General features: G+C 42.6%; 1 protein-coding gene across 1 annotated transcript; it reads right to left on the bottom strand.

Annotated features, from left to right (window-relative positions):
• Positions 1-356: 356 nt before the first annotated feature.
• LOC310868522 (proline-rich protein 29-like) lies at positions 357-15,837 on the bottom strand (the record flags this gene model as incomplete). The annotated part of the gene is made up of 6 exons (XM_083778977.1): positions 357-385; positions 623-693; positions 1,529-1,734; positions 2,191-2,312; positions 4,430-4,529; positions 15,742-15,837. The coding sequence occupies 6 exons, from the start codon at positions 15,835-15,837 to the stop codon at positions 357-359; spliced, it is 624 nt and encodes a 207-aa protein (XP_083635103.1).
• Between the last annotated feature and the right edge of the window lie 3,998 nt (positions 15,838-19,835).

Below are 19,835 nucleotides of genomic sequence, written 5' to 3'. Positions count from 1 at the left end.
CAAGAAACTAAGTAAGCAGTCTGTTCTCAGTTTTCAACATGGCAAATCACTTGCTGCTCCCCACTGGATGCATTGTGGCATTGCACCTTGGCAAAGATGAGTAGAAACTGGTATAAAATGAACTTATTATTATATACATCTGTTATTAGCTTTCTCTACTTGCTGTAGATGTACATAAAACAGATAAAGTAGGCAAAGACTCGATAAGAGTCCTGAACGGAAGCAGCTAAATAAACTAAATGGGATTGATGTGCCTACGTACAGTATGATGACATCTCTCCCAAGGCAAATGCACTCATGAAGTATCATCATTACAACAAGGAAAGCAATAATCAGACTCCCGTCTCTGTTGCCAATTATCTTCTCTCTGTAGCATTGTAGTACTCTGTGAGGGAATCAATGAGAAAGCATGAGAGATAAAACACATCTGATGAATGCATTCCTAGGGCTATACGCAATCATCTGTGCCATTATCACAGTAACAATCAGCGCCCTCTCTCATCACCATAATTGTGATACTCGCTGTTATCAACATCATTACCGTTGTCTTTTAATGGTGACATTATTAATTAGCGTACTGCTAACTGGTTGTCGGGGCGGGTGTCACTGTATGGTGTCGTACCTGTTGCAGGTGGGACGTCGGCTCTCACTGTCCCTGTGGCACTGGGTGGGGGAGGTGGGGGGACGCCTCGCCTGGATTGCATTACATCACATATGAAAGAAACAATACAATAAATGTCATACCCTTTGACAAATGCATAATGAATGAGTTTCCATGTCCATGTATACAAACCTGCTATGTACTATATGCAAGAATAATTGAAAGCCCTATTTTATTTTGTGTGGGTGCGTGTGCATGCATGTGTGCGTGCGTGTGTGTGTGTGTGTGTGTGTGTGTGTGTGTGTGTGTGTGTGTGTGTGTGCGTGTGTGCGTGTGTGCGTGCGTGTGTGCGTGTGTGTGTGTGTGTGTGTGTGTGTGTGTGTGTGTGTGTGTGTGTGTGTGTGTGTGTTTTCCAGTGGTGATAAGTGCATTTTTGAGTGGGAAGTACAAAAGGTAAATCTTCTCTTTGGCGAAATTAAAGGTGATGTACGATTAATTATCCTGATCCTAAATACTTTGCTCAACTAGAAACTGAGGTCAATCTCCCACCTTTTGTTGCTATAATTGTGTGAGAAAACAAATTGAAAGGTTAAAAAAGGTTATTTAGAGTCCGCCATTTGAATTTCCAATGTAGATTTGTTCTTGCAGCTGTTCTAGCAACTACCTTGGATTTTGAACTCCCCTGACATATCGGTAGCCGGATATCTCGGATCATCTGGCAATGCGAAACTATCCTGATCCTTCTTTTGGGGAGACGGTAAAACTGTGACTATCTAGTTGGTTTAAAATTGTATTTAAATTGTATATTGGTTATGTAAACGAAATCAACAAAGTCTGCCTGGTTGCCATAGTGGTGGCAAAAAAAACCAATATGCTATGAAAATATGTGCTGTATGAAAGATATTACAGTGTGTGCCTGTGCGTCACCTCTCTCTGTGTGGCGATGCTGAGGGAACCGGCTGCTGGGCTTGATGGATGAGGTCTTGGTAGACTAGTGTAGGTTGTGGGTTTTGGGGGAACCAGGCTGGATAGGACAGGTATGGGGCAGGTTGGTAATGGTGGTAGTGGATCTCCTCATTCTCCTCTGCATCTTGAATCATCACTGGATACCTGGTTACCTGAGCTAGGGAGGGCTGGAAAACAGCCAAAACCAGGCGTAATTTTCACTGCACATAAAAGGCTACTATAGGTGGTGAAAGAAAATGTTCGCTTCTCATTCAACTATTAATCTCCTTTCAGCAGCTGTGAATCTAATTAGACTTCATTCAAGGTAGAAAATGAATTGAATGTAAGGAAATACGCCATGCAGGGTCGCCAGGGACCGGAGAAAATGGAGGGGACTCGTTGCCCAATGTTCCAATACGAACGGGAGGAACTAAGTCTAAGTAAGTAAGGAAATACGTTTAAGTTCACATTGAAGACTTTTGAGGAGAACATTCAAAGGGTGTGTTAATTAACTTTTTCAACGTTTCAGAGCACCTGAATTTCACTTCTAGGTATTTCAGTTCAACTTGAGTCCTCAACTGCCTACAGTACTCAAACTGAATCTGAACCTGAACCCTTCAGTCACAGACTGAACTGTACAGTACCTCTGGACCTCTGGGCGGAGGGTTGTTGTTGTACCCAAACAAGCTGAGGGTTGACATGGTCATGTTGTTCATGATGACCTGATGCATCTGGGCATTCTGGATCATCATCAAATCTACGAGGTCTACATGTTGATATGACGCACGCACGCACGCACGCACGCACGCACGCACGCACGCACGCACGCACGCACGCACGCACGCACGCACGCACGCACGCACACACACACACACACACACACACACACACACACACACACACACACACACACTTTCTTTGTTAGATATACAGAATATTTACTATTGGAATATTGGATTTCCAATATATACCCAATATTTATATTGTATGTTACCGTGCAAATTCTACTTTCCCCTTTTGAAATATCATGGACAGTCATATATGGTGAGTACAGCTGGTTGAGCCAGAGTGCCCTGTTTCTTTTGATTTCTATCATATTTCCCTAAGGGAATCATTGATGTCATATATCCACTTCATTACGCTGCTTTTATTTCCTCATGTCCCCATGCGACTTGGTGGTGTTTAATTCAAAAGGTGATTCAACTTATTTGATTCCAGCCTGAGGTGATGAATTGAATATGAGATGCGGTCTCCATTCTATAACCTCTCCTTCACTCAATATCTGTTGGGCAGTGACTCACACTTCTAAATTATTGATTTCCTTATACCCCTTGACTTCAGCTGTTTGTACATACAGATGAGTGATGCAATAACCAGATGTGATATTTCTCCATCTTATCAGCTGCTGCATGATTCAACTTATTAATGTTTGCTGCTAGGAAGAATATTCTTTTGTTTTGGATCAAGGATGTTGCTCCATCAAAGAAATCATGGCCTAACATTATAATGGACTGTATTCCTTGTGAATACATTACATGCAGAGATGGGCAGTATTTGAAATACATGTATTTGAAATACGTATTTGAAATACTTTTTTGTATTTTGTAATTTGTATTTCGCTGGGATGGAAGAAATTAGATGTATTTTGTATTTAGATAAATTTTTTGACCCAGTATTTGTATTTTGTATCAAAATACATTTTCAATGTATTTTGCCCATACATGCATGTTGCATTCTAAATTGGACACTTTCTACAACATTTGGGACCCTTATTTAGATCATATTGGACCAACATTGTCTGCCACAGTACTTGGAGGTTTTCCGTGCCAACCGTAGATTTCTTATACCAGCATTCTTCCCTAGTGGGTGCTCTGCTTTGGGGTGGGGGCTTGTTCGCCCTGCCGCCTGGAGGGGGGGTGGTTGCCGCCTTTGAGTGGAGCATGCATGGGTCTGCTCTCATTGTAATGATACAAGCTCACAACGTTGTGAGCTTGTAGATCGGCTATTTTCATTACGACGGCATCAAGGCCCGTCAAAATACAGTTTAGTCGACTAAATCAACTGTAGATTTAGTCGACTAAAATCTTATGATATTTAGTCGACTAAAACTACCGGTAGACTAACACTAAAACATTCCAGGTGACTAAAATGTGACTGAAACTAAATGAAAACTATATTGAAGAGACTATGGCTAAAACTAAAATCAAAATTTGCTGCAAAAAACAACACTGGTTCAGATTGCAAGGTCCCTGTATTTTTCAACCAGTAGGCGTAGCCGCGTACGGCGCGTAGCTAATGAATATTATGCTAAAAACCCTGCTCACATCTGTTAGATGGGCCACTGGCACTGCTGGTAACAATAGAATACCCGGTAGGTCATCATTAATATGTAAATAAATGTTGTGGGCCCCAAAATGGAAAGCAGGTCATCCAGGAAAACATCTTCAAATTGTTGTTAGTTTTGCTGCTGCTGTCTTTTTGCTGACTCCAGTTTCAAATACAAGCCCTCATATTGGACTTATTCCAAGAAACATTTCTTTGGCAGGATGATATCTTTAAAAGTTCATATCTAAATATGGATGGCTAAGCAAGGATAAGTGGTGCCTGCTGACAAATTTACACGCGCGCTCGCGCGCGCACACACACACACACACACACACACACACACACACACACACACACACACACACACACACACAGTGACAGGGTGTGCATGCCTGCGTGCCCATGTGCACATACACACTCTGTGGAGCCGAGAGTGCAGCATAAATAATAAATCTACTGTGCATGCATGCAAACTTATAATGTGACAGACAGGAAAGAATAACTAGGATTGTGAAATCCTGAGATTTAGTGTGCGTGTGCAGTGACAGCCTGCCATACCTTCCTTGACATGACCACTAGTCCTAATGGAGGGAGCAGAGCCGGGAGCCATCATGGCTGCTGGGAGCATCTGCAAAATAGTGGTGGGTTGTTGGAGAGCCTGGGGAGACACATGGAGGGACTGTCATGAGCGTCTCTGCCTGCCGTCAGCACAATGCCAGAACATCTACCTGTCCTACTGAACCTATATAAACTCATCCCAAAAACCGGTGATAATTAACATAGTTATAGTGATTCAAGCTGAATCATATCATAGAGAATAGTTTGTATTTCAGACAGTGACACAAGGAGTCAATAGGCAGGCTAATAGGCTATACGTTTACCTTTTAGCGCACAGCGCACCCATGTTACCTGTTGAACTGACAGATAATAACATGTCATATCCAAGCTAAAATAATGAACAAGCAGTACTTACAGAACATGTCTGCATGCTGTGGGGGTCATGTGGCTGTAAGGGTGGGTAAGTAACTTCAGTCCATGCCATTATAGCCGATACCTATCTAAAAAGCTGATGTTATTTACTGTCACCAGGTATTAATCAAAGAGACGCTTGCAGGTTGCTATGGGGTGCAGGTGCAAACAACAAACACCTCTCTCTATCTCTCTCACTCTCTCTCTCTCTCTCTCTCTCTCTCTCTCTGTAGGTGAGAGCTTTCAGGTTTGTAATGTAACCTTTTCATTTTTCATGTAAGGATTTGCCTACTTTCCATGGAGAGAAAAATAAAGCCTGTTATAAGTAGAATTATATATGGATGTCAGGCCCTGTCACATCAAGCTCTTGTCATGGCCCTGTCACAGGCCTGTCACCTGTCAACATGTTACCACATAACATGGTAACATGTTACCTGTCACAGGGATGTCATGGTCAGTCATAACGCCTAAACGCCAGTGACAGGCCTTGACATACCTGTGACAGGGCTGTGACAGGGCTGTGACAGGGCTGTGACAGTCTGTCACAGACCTCACAGCCCTGTCACAGGGATCTCAGGCCTTGTCATAGCCCTGTGACATGATACTGGCCAAGATACTGACAGTGATGTGACGCTGCTACATACATTTGTGAAAGAGTTTATTTCCTGTCCTTGTATGCCGTATTGAAAGAAACTTACTTGGTTGGTGATAAGAAAAGGAATACATTTTGTCAGGAATCCTCCCTAGACCTGGGCCCTTCATATCAGTTCACACCCCCTTGCATTCCTAGTAATCAGTCTACAGCCAATTGCCTGTTTCTACTCACCTGCTGTCTGTTGCTCTAATTAGTTAGGCTATATATTTGAGTGAGCTTCAACATCACCATTTGTCAGTTTGTTGCGGTAACGCCTATCTTCTGTTCCAGCTTGAACCACCACTCGTTTTCCTGTTTGAGACATTGACTGTCTGTTTTTTTTTTTTTAGCCTTATGTTGCCTTGCCCTTGGCTTGCCTGCCTTGTTTTGCCTTTTGATGACATACCTAGGCTATGGTATTGACTTTTGTTCTGCTTTTTGGAATCTAACTGTATTCTGCCTCTTGCCTGCAAGGTTGCATGCTGTTTTCTGCATTTGAGTCCTTCTGAATATTCGGACACATTTGTTTAAAAAAAACCAGTTGAATATTTAACATCTAAATGTAGCCATTAATTATCTGTTATCATATCAGCGTTCATAAAATTACACAAATTGGTCACTTGTAGGAACGTTCCAGGAAGTGAGGTACCAGGAACAGCTATACAAGTTCCAGGAAGTGAGGCAGCTTGGGGTTCTAGTGTGTTTGCTGTGGATTTACAAAGGCATGGTTAGATTTTTTTATTTGTATTTTGAACATCAATGCAGTGATTGCTTAGTTGAATTGAATTATGCATTTCTTTGATTAATTTTGGGTCATAAAATATTGGAATTTAAAGGACAACTTTAGTTTTTTTCAACCAAGGTTCATGTTTTAGGTTGTTATTAGACAAAGTAAAAGATGAGTGTTTATCTTTTTCCATTTGCTGCTTTCTTTAGTTTTTCTGGATTTTAGCTGTATTTGACAGGGGGCGGGGGCATTCGAGCATATGGGGCTAAATATGTATTTCTTTCACAATTTTATAGCGATTTATTTTTTTATTATTTACTATAGTCCTACTAGACCCCAGGAAATTACATCTGGCCACAAAACATCACAGGATCTATTGAATGTGTCAAACTGACATATTGAGCCTATATGACACACAGTGTGGCTTCCCACCAGTAGGCTACCTTCACATTCAGTATATCCTGTGATCTTCTGTGGCCAGATGTAATTTATTGAGGTCTAGTAGGACTATAGTAAATAATAAATAAAAAAAATCGCTTTAAAACTGTATTAAAAAATACATATTTCCCATGTTCGAATGCCCCTGCCCCCTGTCAAAAACAGCTAAAATCCCTAAAACGTAAGAAAGCAGCAAATGAAAAAAAAAATAACACTCATCTTTTACTTTCTCTAATAACAACCTAAAACATGAACCTTGGTTGAAAAAAACTAAAGTTGTCCAAAATCATCTTTGTGTTTTCCTTTTTGTCTGCAATATGGGGTATAAAGAACAGTAAGAATTAGGTACAGGACCTTTATCTAATATAACTCAGACATACAATTTTTGTTTTTGATTGTTATAATGATACTGACCTTGACACCATGATACTGAGTCTGACCATGATACCAGTATCATGGTCAACTTGGTTCTATCACAGAGTCTAATATTTTTAGTCAGGTTTTCATTTGGATGTTTACTTTGATGGCATAGAAAGCCTTTCTTGCGGCTCTTGCCGTGTCTCAGGTCAGTACATACACGACTAGAAATCCTAAAATAATGTAAAACCCGAACTCACCCAGCCACGGTGAAATTGCACTTTGTGCACTTGTTTGTGAAAGCCACGCCTCCGTCAGTAGTAGTATATATTTACGGATTTATCTTTTTTAGTCGTGTATGTACGGAATTGCCGTACATACTGTACTATTTTCTGTGAGATCAGCGCTGCTCAGGTCGTTCACATCCTTGTTGAAGGTACACCGTACCTGTGTTGCTGTCATTTTTCCTTTTTTTTGTTTTAAATAATTTTAGATTCAGCTGTCAGGGCCCACATCTGGGAGATCAAGTTGCTGCTGTAATCCTTCCTTGAGACGGCAGCACCACATCATCTTCGGTAAGCATTCGACATCTGTGTCTGCTTCGAGGATGCCAGGTGCTGTAGATAGTTCCAATATTTTTGTCAGTTCATTAGTGGCAGAAGGTTGGACACAGGCTGCATCCCTGTCTAACCTGCTTTGGGGGGGGAAATTAGGCCTATGTGTGTTTTACATCAATCTCAACAGTGCATTTGTTGTTAATGTACATTGATTTCATGATGTCATACGTTTTTCCTCTAATAGTCAGGGAATATTGTCAGAATAATGTCAAATCTGGGAATACATTTATTACCAAGAATTTTCTTCACCAATGTGTTTCTAAAGGTGTCTACTATATATCCCACATAGGTTTCTATTCTTCACCAATGTGTTTCTAAAGGTGTCTACTATATATCCCACATAGGTTTCTATTCTTCACCAATGTGTTTCTAAAGGTGTCTACTATATATCCCACATAGGTTTAATTTTCTTCACCAATGTGTTTCTAAAGGTGTCTACTATATATCCCACATAGGTTTATTTTCTTCACCAATGTGTTTCTAAAGGTGTCTACTATATATCCCACATAGGTTTAATTTTCTTCACCAATGTGTTTCTAAAGGTGTCTACTATATATCCCACATAGGTTTAATTTTCTTCACCAATGTGTTTCTAAAGGTGTCTACTATATATCCCACATAGGTTTCTATTCTTCACCAATGTGTTTCTAAAGGTGTCTACTATATATCCCACATAGGTTTAATTTTCTTCACCAATGTGTTTCTAAAGGTGTCTACTATATATCCCACATAGGTTTCTATTCTTCACCAATGTGTTTCTAAAGGTGTCTACTATATATCCCACATAGGTTTAATTTTCTTCACCAATGTGTTTCTAAAGGTGTCTACTATATATCCCACATAGGTTTCTATTCTTCACCAATGTGTTTCTAAAGGTGTCTACTATATATCCCACATAGGTTTATTTTCTTCACCAATGTGTTTCTAAAGGTGTCTACTATATATCCCACATAGGTTTATATTCTTCACCAATGTGTTTCTAAAGGTGTCTACTATATATCCCACATAGGTTTATTTTCTTCACCAATGTGTTTCTAAAGGTGTCTACTATATATCCCACATAGGTTTCTATTCAACCACCCTAGGGGAATTCTTCACAGCTGCTGGGGTTCATCAACATTCGGCCATAGCCACTCATCACATTTGTGATGACAGCTGTGGTCGTTTTTAGCCCAAAGAGTGTTTTTCGTGCAAAACTAGTTTGGCCACAGACCCCTAGTTTTGCCATAGCCACTTGCCTAAATGTGCCTAAATGTGCTGACCTCATCACATTTGTGATGACTGCTATGGCCGTTTTTAGCCCAAGTTTTCGTGCAAAACTAATGCTTGGAATGGATTCAGAATCATGAAAACCCTATATAGTTTGACATGTCACATGCTACTTAAAGCATAATGAAATTAGAAAATGTTGCCTTATAATGTTTGTTGATGTACAGTACCCCAACTTTCAGCAGCTGTCAAAAATTCCCCTAGTACGTATATAGGGTGGTTGAATAGAAACCAGATATGTTAGTAGATACCTTTACAAACATATTGGTGAAGAACCCTCGAACATTCTTGGTAAGAAATGTATTCCCAGATTTTATTAATATCCTCTGACTATAATTGGGCGGCTGTGTCTCAGGAGGTAGAGCAGGTCGTCCAATGATCCCTGGGTCGGCGGTTCGAATCCCGGCTCCTCCTGTCCACATGTCGAAGTGTCCTTGTGCAAGACACTGAACCCTACATTGCCTCCAATGGGTTGGTCGGTGTGAGCTTGCCACCATTGGTGTGTGAATGTGGGAAGTGAGGACGCTGGCGTCGACTGTTCGCCACTTCACCTCCCAATGTATGAATGAATGAACCATTGTGAAGCGCTTTGAGCACTTGGAACAGCGCTATAAAAATGCAATTCATTAATTTTTTCTGCCTGTAGCACTTTGAGATTTGCTTCAAATTGCTTCCAACAGTTTATATAGCAGACCCTTGTGTCAAATTGAATGGAACGCTTTTTAGGGTGACAAAGCTCCACAAAGATCTCTCTCTCTTTCTCCTTTATTCTTCCAGTCATTTGAGATCAATGATCAATGTTTTGAGTAAGACCTGGTCAAACATAGTACCATGTCCATATTTGGGAGAGCCTAGCCGTATACCATGCAGGTGCATGGCCAGTATACTGTTCTTGTCCGCGTGTTCCAAATTAAACGAATAGGCTATGTTAATCTAACTTCCCTATGGTGGAATACACCAATTAGCGTATAGACTCCATTACTGCTGCCATCGACTCTCACATCCCTGTGCAGCCCACCTATTTCACTGTCATGTCTCCACACAAAGGCCCATCTGCCCCCATTGCATTTCAAATGGTGTAATTAAAATATGCTGTGCTATAATCTGGGAGGATCGCCTCTATCTATAAAAACCATGCTGTGTGTGGGCAAAATGAAACAAAGGACAACGGCGACGAGAGACTTGTGGGTGATAATCAGCTTGATGGGAGAGAGCAGAATGCTGTGTAGGCTAAATTAATAAACTGTGCATAATTGGCAAAGCAACCTAAAGAGTTATCTAATCAAGCCCACACACTTTATATGTGGCTGATGAATGTGAATGTTTGTAGCCAATAGACTACCGATAGATAGACTGCGTAGGCCATGTGTGGCCATATATAGAGGGATGTGCATGCATAAAGTGAGTGTCAAATCGAGTGGCAAAGTGAGTTTAACGTTGTTTAACATTGTTTAATTCAATCAGATAGGACTTTTCTGTTTGGATGTATAGGCTGTCAAGGCCAGAAAGTTGTTTTTTTTGCCACTCAGTAGGCGTTCCCAAACTTCCAGGTATGATGATGATGTCACGCGCATACCCTCTATTCGCTGACCATAAATATTAATGTGCTTAATGGCAGATCCAAGAACCTTTCCTTTTGAGCCAAAGAACTGTGGGGTCCAGGCGAATGAGCCTATGATTAAATAATTTGAATTTCTCAGCAACTTCTTGCACCCCATTCACACACACACACACACACACACACACACACGCATACATGCATACATACAAAGATGGGTGGCGATAGCTTTGACTGGTTAGTTGAAAGGTTAGTTCATTGCATTAGAGATCATTTATTCATCATGCCCCAGGAGTGCTGATGGAAGGCCACGCTTAAAGAGGCCCCTAGTCCACTCTTCATCAAAGCTAACACCATTAGCCACATTAGGTGAACCCTCCAATCATGGATGCATTAAAAGCAAACACAGTGCTGTTTTTAAGAATTGAGGCCACCATCAATCTGATGCTGGCTTGGATATTGGTACTAACTACTAAGATGGAGGATTGGAAGTTAAACCTCTCATCATTAGTTTATAAGTCTGACTCACTTCACCCCCCCCCCCCCCACACACACACACACATACACCCCCACACCCACCTCCCTTATTTTTTTTGCCCCTCAACCCTTGCGGCATGAGCTCAAGAACATGGCCATTACCTTTCCTAGTTCCTATGGCAACGCCACCCTGCTCCTGCAGCCTTTATGTGGTGGTTGCAGTGTGTGTGTGTGTGTGTGTGTGTGTGTGTGTGTGTGTGTGTGTGTGTGTGTGTGTGTGTGTGTGTGTGTGCGTGCATGCATGTGTGTGGTGGTGGTGGTGGGGGCGGGCGGCATGCGTGTTTGCCAAGATGCACTCTAGGGTTTGTTTGGTTAATGTCAGCAAGGAGTATCATCAATTTATTAAAAGTTTAATTTTGTCCTCCTCGCCTCACTCTCGCTCTCTCCGCCTCTCATAAGAAAAACATGCATTGCCCGAGTGAGCATAGATTAGATGCACGACAACCGTACAAAATGAAATGTAACAAATTTGTGTCCGTTTGATTTCCTTATTTACCCTATACCCCTGCATCTGAATAGTAATGCGTCTCTGGATAGGAAGTAGGAACAATGAACTATAACAAATTAACAATAGATCAGTCTTCTCCACAGCGGCCAATAATGGTGAAAGACAGACAGACAGACAGACAGACAGTCAACTTTTATGAAGTTGGGCACTGAATGGTGGGACTGATGTTGAGTCTCTCATAGAGACAGTAAGAGGAAGACAGCGCGAGATAGGGCCTGTTCTCTCTCTCTTTATTCTTCTCCTCTACTCCCCGAGGATAGTGGCTGACTGACAGATGTTCCCTCCTCCCCCAAGCCTCATCCCTCCCCCCAACTGTGCCTTTAGTTGGGTGCAGCCAGTAACCCACCACCATCCTGTGCCAATTAACACATCTGTCCTTGCCCGCTGAGTTCCTTAATGCAATGGGTTAACTAGTAAGCCACAGGCACCAATTGTGTATTTAATGTGGTTGAGGAGAGTGAACAAGTGGACACTGTGGGGGCGGGTTAGGTGGCGAGGGGGGGTTGTGGGTGGGTGGGGCACGGTTGTCACAGGCAACGGTGCATGTGGATAGATCGAACACAGCTATCCTCATGAGTAAAATGTTACTTCCTGTCAGCGCTGGTGGATATTCATTACAGGTTATTTTTGTTTGAAATCAATTGGATGAAATGCCGCCGGTCCTCCTGAGAGGACGCAGTCATTAGAGGAAGCAACTTTAATGCCAGTTGTCTCAGACAGGCCAAACTCCCACTCTTTGACGCCTGCTCGCTTTCCGTTTCTCATAGGCTTGATTGGTCCCATGGTGATAGGTTCTTCTATTTACAGCAGCGAAGACGGAGACATTGTTTTATCTACTTCTACGGGAGTTTTTATCCTACTCTTTTTCGACCATGCCTGATAACCCAAACTCTCTTCTACCACTTATCTGACATCCCCAGCACCACACTTCCATCCCCCTCCTTCCTTTGAGTGTAAATCTGTGTACATACAGGTATGATGTTGACCTGAAAATGATCCTTGGCTAAATACAGAAACATAGGTGAAAGTTGGTTCATTGCAGTGTATGACTGTCCATCCCTCACAAATAGATTAGATTTAACCTCACCGCCGAAGGCCTGCACAGAAGATGAGATTTGGCAATATCATGCTCCATCTTAAACTTTTATTTGGTTAGTGTTGTCTGATAATTACATTTGGAATAGTGTACGATTTCCTCAATGAGAGGTTGGGCACAGGGTAAAGATGATATCAATAGTGAGTCATGGACTAATTTAGGCACCGTCTAGAATCAGGCTAAAGTGCCACCTGTGTTACACCTGTCAGCTCTAAGGGTTTTCTTTAACGTTCCACTGGACTGAAGGCATAATTTACCTCCTGAATATTTCACTGGGGTCTTACACAGGCATACAATTGTAGCAGAGATAAACTTGCAAACTCAGTGAGTCTGTCTATATTAAACCACACTTGATGCCCTCAGAAAAAAGTCCTCTAAACTCCTTGTGCAGAGGAGGAGTGTCTTATTCATTCTCCAAGAGATGAACAAGACTCAGGAAAATGGTTTCCTGTTTCCTTTCATTCGCAAGATTTAGTCTGTCTGCAATGTGGTTGTTCCTTTTCTTACTTTCCTGTCTCACAGGAGTCACAGCAGTGCAGCTTCAACCAAACACCACAGACATTTAGGCATTTATCACAGTGGCTGTCTTGTTCTTGAACTTACTCCACGTTCATACATAATTTAACGGTAAACATTTTATGTGTTTGTACTGTGATTTCAAATGGGTTTTTGGCTAATGGGTGTCGGAGAAAGAAGATCTCCTGGGAACACAGAAAAGAAAAGCCTCAAGATGAATGAATATTCTGACAGGTTAAGTTCAGAATTCTGTAAGTAACGGCACAATACACGCTAGTGAGTGCACCAGCCCCGGTTGGACCCTGAGGAGCTGAGCAACTACCGGCTGATTTCCAAACTTCCTTTCCTCAGTAAAATCTTGGAAAGAGTAGTTGCCGCCCAAATACAACAACACATGTCCAACCATAGGCTTTATGAACCACTCCAATCCGCATACAGAACTCACCACAGCACGGGAGACCGCCCTATTAAAGATCACCAATGACCTTCTCACGTCTCATTGTTGCTGATTCTGGCCTTGGATCTCTCCGCAGCTTTTGATACAGTCTCCCACACCATCCTCCTCGGCTGCCTTGGCCTCACAGACATAGCTCTCTCCTGGTTCCAGTCATATCTCTCCAACAGACAACAGTTTGTCGCCATCAACTCCTCCAGATCTCACCCAGCCCCAGTCAACCACAGTGTACCACAAGGTTCCATACTTGGCCCACTACTTTTCACCATTTACATGCTCCCCCTGTGCCAGATTATTCGCCACCATGGTCTGAGCTTTCATTGCTATGCTGATGATACTCAACTGTATCTCAGCACCTCACCTTCCACTCAGCTCCCCCCTCAGTCCCTTGTCAACTGCCTCACTAAAATAAATGCTTGGATGACCACTAACCTTCTCAAACTAAACAGTTCGAAGACAGAGCTCATGGTCATGGCTCCCGAGTCCCAAGGCACTGCTACACAAAGTTGGACATTTCCTGCTTCATGTTTATGGCAGCTCCATAACTCCATCTCTGGAAGTCTGCAACCTGGGCATCATTCTGGATTCAACCCTCTCCTACCAGTCACATATCAAATCCATAACGAAATCAGCATTCTACCACCTTAAGAACATCTCCAGACTCCGCCCTTCACTCTCTGACTCCGTGGCCGAGACCCTCATCCATGCAACCTCCCGCCTGGACTACTGCAATGGAGTCCTGTTTGGGGTCCCAAACAATTACCTGGACAGGCTGCAGTATGTCCAAAACTCAGCTGCCAGAGTTCTCACCCGCACAAAGCCTTGGCAGCACATCCTCCCCTCCCCAGCCTCATACAACTGCACTGGCTTTCTGTCAAGTTCCGTATCAATTATAAACTCCTCCTCCTCACCTACAAATGAAAAAAAGCCCTGGCTCCACAGTACCTATCAGGCCTCCTCCATAAACCTGCGGTCCACAAACTTGGACCTCCTCTCTGTCCCCAAGGCAGTCAAGCGAACCTTCAGGGACAGAGCATTCAGTGTGCGCTAAAACACTGGACTCTTTTAAGGCTGCCTTGAAAAGACACTTATTCTCTCAGGCTTATGGCATATAGTTGTTGATTGTTGTTGGTACATTTTGTAAAGCGTCCTTGGGTTCATGAAAGGCGCTATATAAATTCAAGCTATTATTATTATTATTATTATTAGAACACCCATAGTTCACAACAGCTGAAAGTGACAACACAGAATTACTATGGAATCAACTGCAGGCCCTGTGCGTGGCATTGGTCCAACCTCTTGTTAGTCAAGGTTCAAGGTTCAAGTTTATTTAGTGTCCCCGAAGGGCAAATTGGGTTGCAGCATAGACAGTACATTAAACAATGAATGAAACAGTACAGACAACAAACAGTTCACATAGCGGATACCAGAGTAAAAGGTGCACACAACCATTAAAGTGCAGGCGTTTAAAGTGCTATGCGATAGGTCATAAAAGTGGTGTGCATAGACATAGGCACAAGATAATACAGTAAAAAGTAAAGGTGCTCATCATAAGGTTATATCCTCGATCTACGCACAGCAGCATTCAGTGTGTGAATAGAGACCGGGACAAAGGAATGTTTGTGCCTGTTTTTTGTGGCACAGGGGGCTCGCAAGCGAAGGCCGGATGGGAGAAGGATGTACTCTCCGTATAGTGGGTGAGCAGCATCAGATCGGATACACAGGGCTTTGTTAAGTACCTGTTTCTTAAAGATCTGGTCTAGGCCGTTCATTTGTGAGCCAATGATTTTTGAGGCCACTTTTACAATTCTCCCTAGGGAATTTTTGTCTCTGATGCAGAGATTACCATACCAACAGATAATGGAAAAAGAAATGACGGACTCGATGTAGGCGCTGTAAAACAGTTTCATCAGAGTCTTGTCGACATTGAACTTAGCCAATTTCCTTAGGCAGTACAGGCGTTGTTGACCTTTTTTTTTGCATCACATCAGTATTTAGGTCGAATTTCAGTTTGTCATCAATAATTGTGCCTAGATACTTGTAGCTGGGCACAATATCTACAGTCTGTCCATTGACAACACTCTTCTGGGGGGATTGTGGGGAACGTCTAAAATCTATGCATAGCTCTTTTGTTTTTGAAACATTAAGCTGTAAGAAGGCGTTGTCACACCAGGATAAAAAGTCGTCTACCACTTGCCCGTGACAGTTCTCATCATTGTCAAGCAGGCTGACGATGACCGAGTCGTCAGCGTATTTAATGATGTATTTAATGATGAATCCGACCATTACTAACACTATCCCAAACCCTAACCTAACTCTAATCTCACAGGAAGCCATGGCTGATTTGTAACCCACAGCACGGGTGATTTGTAACCCGCAGCACGGGTGATTTGTAACCCGCAGCACTGGTGATTTGTAACCCGCAGCACGGGTGATTTGTAACCCGCAGCACTGGTGATTTGAAACCTGCAGCACTGGTGATTTGTAACCCGCAGCACTGGTGATTTGAAACCCGCAGCACGGGTGATTTGAAACCCGCAGCACGGGTGATTTGTAACCCGCAGCACGGGTGATTTGAAACCCGCAGCACGGGTGATTTGAAACCCGCAGCACGGGTGATTTGTAACCCGCAGCACGGGTGATTTGAAACCTGCAGCACGGGTGATTTGTAACCCGCAGCACGGGTGATTTGTAACCCGCAGCACGGGTGATTTGTAACCCGCAGCACGGGTGATTTGTAACCCGCAGCACGGGTGATTTGAAACCCGCAGCACGGGTGATTTGAAACCCGCAGCACGGGTGATTTGTAACCCAGCACGGGTGATTTTTTAACCCAGCACGGGTGATTTGTAATCATTGCCACCCCCAACCATGAGAAGTTGATGTTTATGCTGTTTCAACTAAGCTATACAGTGCTAGTGCTATGGAGATGATATCCAAACTTCCAAAGCACCCTCCCGCTCATAAAACGCAATGTAGACACAGGCTCTAAATGAAAGTCTGCAGTGTTTGTATGTTCTGCTGTTGTCTGTGTGTGTGTGTGTGTGTGTGTGTGTGTGTGTGTGTGTGTGTGTGTGTGTGTGTGTGTGCCAAGTTAGTGTAGCCAGCCGCTAGAGATGCCATAACCTGCGAGACTGTAACCATGACGACAGATCCCATAGGCTGAATTCCGAATTGAGGTCATGTGCTGTCAATCGGCCAATCATTAAAAGGTTGCTTCCCGTCTATTTATCAGCCTTCGGCTGTTTCTCAGTCACTCTGGTCTTAACTAGACTATGCCAATGTGTCATGTGTCTGTCAAAGTCTCTCAACTCGTTAGAGCCAGCTTACATCAGAGACTCCCTGTTGTTTTATGTTCCTTCACAAGGCCTTTACTTGGCTCAGATCCTCTGCAGGTTTTCTAGATATTGCATAACCTTTCCAAAAAGAAATTTGGAGATGCCGCTTCAATTATGCTCAAAAGTATAATTCACGAGATTATACAGACTTTTACCCTCTTATGAAAGTCATTGATGAATACAAATTCTCCAATCACACAGTACCTGTAATCATTCTGTAAGAAACATGGGGAAAAGATAACGGGTTAATGTTAGTTGAAAATTCAAACAATTAATCAACAACCATTGCTTTCTAATCTTATAGGGCAACTTGCAATGGGTCTGGTCTACAAGATACGCTACACCACAAAGACACCCATGTGTACCAAACGACTTCCAAAACATCAACGCCGTCCACAACACCAGAGGGAGCTCCACTAATCACGTTCAACCCAGATTTGGCTCAAACAAGGCATTCAACTGCAATTCAAAACTGGCCGCAGTAAAAGGTCAAAGCCAGGATATGGACTGGCAGGTAGAACAGAGGATTTGGAGAGTTGTTGATTACAGTGTCTACCTTCTTGACATGTGGCCTCCTACACCAGACTGGGGCATAGTATTCAGCTGCAGAGAAGACCAGGGCTTAGTGTATTGGCGGAAGCTCCCCAGGTCGTACCAGCGAGACATCGGATATGTCACCTTGATGTCACCTTGGCCCTCACATCTTCAACATGTTGGTTCAAGTTCAAGGTTGTACTTTATTGTTACATCTTGTGTACAGGTACATAAGAAAGAGTAAAACTTATTTTTGCTTGGCTTCCAAACAAAAAGGACAGCTCTATCCAAGCATACCCAGAGGTATTTTTGGACTTGGTGGAACTCCAGACGAACTCCAGGCGCTTGTATTTTTCCATGAAGCATTGTTGAAAACATGTTTTGGGGACATTTACACTTTTTTTCAGTGAGTGCAGCAGGAGAAATGCAACGCATCAGAGTCTGACCCAAATTGGATCCAGCAGTTTTACCAGATCGGTACCATTCAGACTCTCTCCATTAATTAATTTTGCCTGATTGAGTGGTCGATTTTGCATTTGACATGATCAAGGCTCCAAACGTTGGACTGGAGCCGAGGTGAAGAGAGACAGGGTAGCTCAGTGATGCTCACTTGTGCCTAATTAACCCTTGCCCTTCAATAAGGCCAGTTGTCAAGATACTCCTACCCAAATTATAACAACGGAATTTTTCATATTCATTCATCTCCCGTTAATTAGATGAATTGTTGTGGCCTTCCCCAGTCCCTGAAAAATACTGACATGTTGCGCTTGCACAGCAGGTCTAAAACTCTACTAGGCCAACAGAGAGCCCCTAGCTGGCACTTCCACTCTCTTCACAGTTAGAATCTTTGCAATCCAAATAAATAATAACCTCTAACCTGTGTGGCAGCTGGGAGTTTAAAAGATGGATGCCTCCCCATCTGGAACAATGAATATGCACTCTTGGTACTTACTTATTTACTTAATCCTCTACATTCCCTATGGAAAATAAGGCTGTGACTATCAGCTTCCATCTGGTCTTATCCTGTAGTGTAGACTACTAGAGCATAATACTATTCTGGGTAAACCTCCCCATAACGATTCGACAGCCATTTGGTCGATCGGTCGGTCTGTCAGACAGACAGACAGTACAATTATTATTATTATGTATGACGTCTATTACTTCTATTATTGTTATTTGTTTGGCTTTGCACTGTTGACTTTATTTCTCTTCTAATGATTTGTGGCATTCTGTACAAAACTGTCCACACCTGAAAACATTGGAAGCCAATCTTCCACAATCAGGATGGAATATGAGAAATCAAGTAGCCTAGTGGGAATGTGCATGCAAAATTTCCCTCAAATTGCACTCTGCGTTCATGATTTGAGGCAAGGACGGGCGGACACACGGACTGAGTGCTCGGTAGGGTTACCTCAGGGGTACCTGTGAGCCCCTCCTGCTAGTTCACTATAGACTCCAGGGATCCAGGGTGCAGAAACGAGTTGCATGTTTTGAGAAAAAACAATTATTTGCAGCGACGGGTTCATTGCTGGAATGATTTTGCACTGGGAAAACCAATCAGAGGCGCTAAGAATCTGAATTGTGATCTCAAAAAAGGATGTGAACTTGTTAAGACATAAATTGTGCCTGATCACTTCCCTTTTCATTCTTATGAAAGACTTTTATACCAGCCCTAAAATATAGAGAATCAAATAAAAGGACCCGCACACCTTGCACAATAGGGACAATTTTATTTAAGCAACGCAGGTCACAAAGACCTTCAGATGCCTGAAGGTCTTTGTGACCGTGCAGACAGTGTGTGGCCCAGTGTGCCTACGCACCCGTCTCTGTGCCGATCAAGACTTTGTTTCCTGTGAACCAGGTCAGCCCTAAAATAAAATGTTCTATTATATCATTGTATATGTCAATGATAAGAATAGATAAACTCCAAGTGGAAATAATAGTAAGTATGGCTTATTGTTTACAGAATGGCCTCTAGTTTGAAGGTGGTAAACTTAACATATTCAGCCAGCATTCCACACAGTCGCTACGGAGTAGCATCACTGCTATCTCCCGTCAGGATTCCAAAATATAAGGCCTCAGCCCATCACTGTGGATATGGCATTCCTGACGTGGTTAATGAGTTTGACCAACAGATCATATACAATGGTAAAATATAATGCAATAAATGCCTAGACAGGGATCAATTCGATTTTTTGCTAGGTTGCAAATCCAGTCTAGTGAGAATCAGCAGATTCTGAAATGATCTGTGCGCATGCATAGGTGTGTGGAAATTACCGGCCTGGATTTTTGGAGTGGGCTGGCTCTAGACCGAATGGCACAGGTTAAACGGATATTTCACTTTCACATTTTCTTGTGGTCATTTAACTCAGAAATATAACTTATATTATTTTAGGAGCACCCCAGACTGCT

Source organism: Protomyctophum parallelum (assembly GCF_964188405.1).
Source record: "Protomyctophum parallelum genome assembly, chromosome: 13".
Classification (NCBI taxonomy): Eukaryota; Metazoa; Chordata; class Actinopteri; order Myctophiformes; family Myctophidae; genus Protomyctophum; species Protomyctophum parallelum.
Note: the sequence above shows the minus strand (reverse complement) of the source record. Positions and strands in the feature narration are given on the sequence as shown.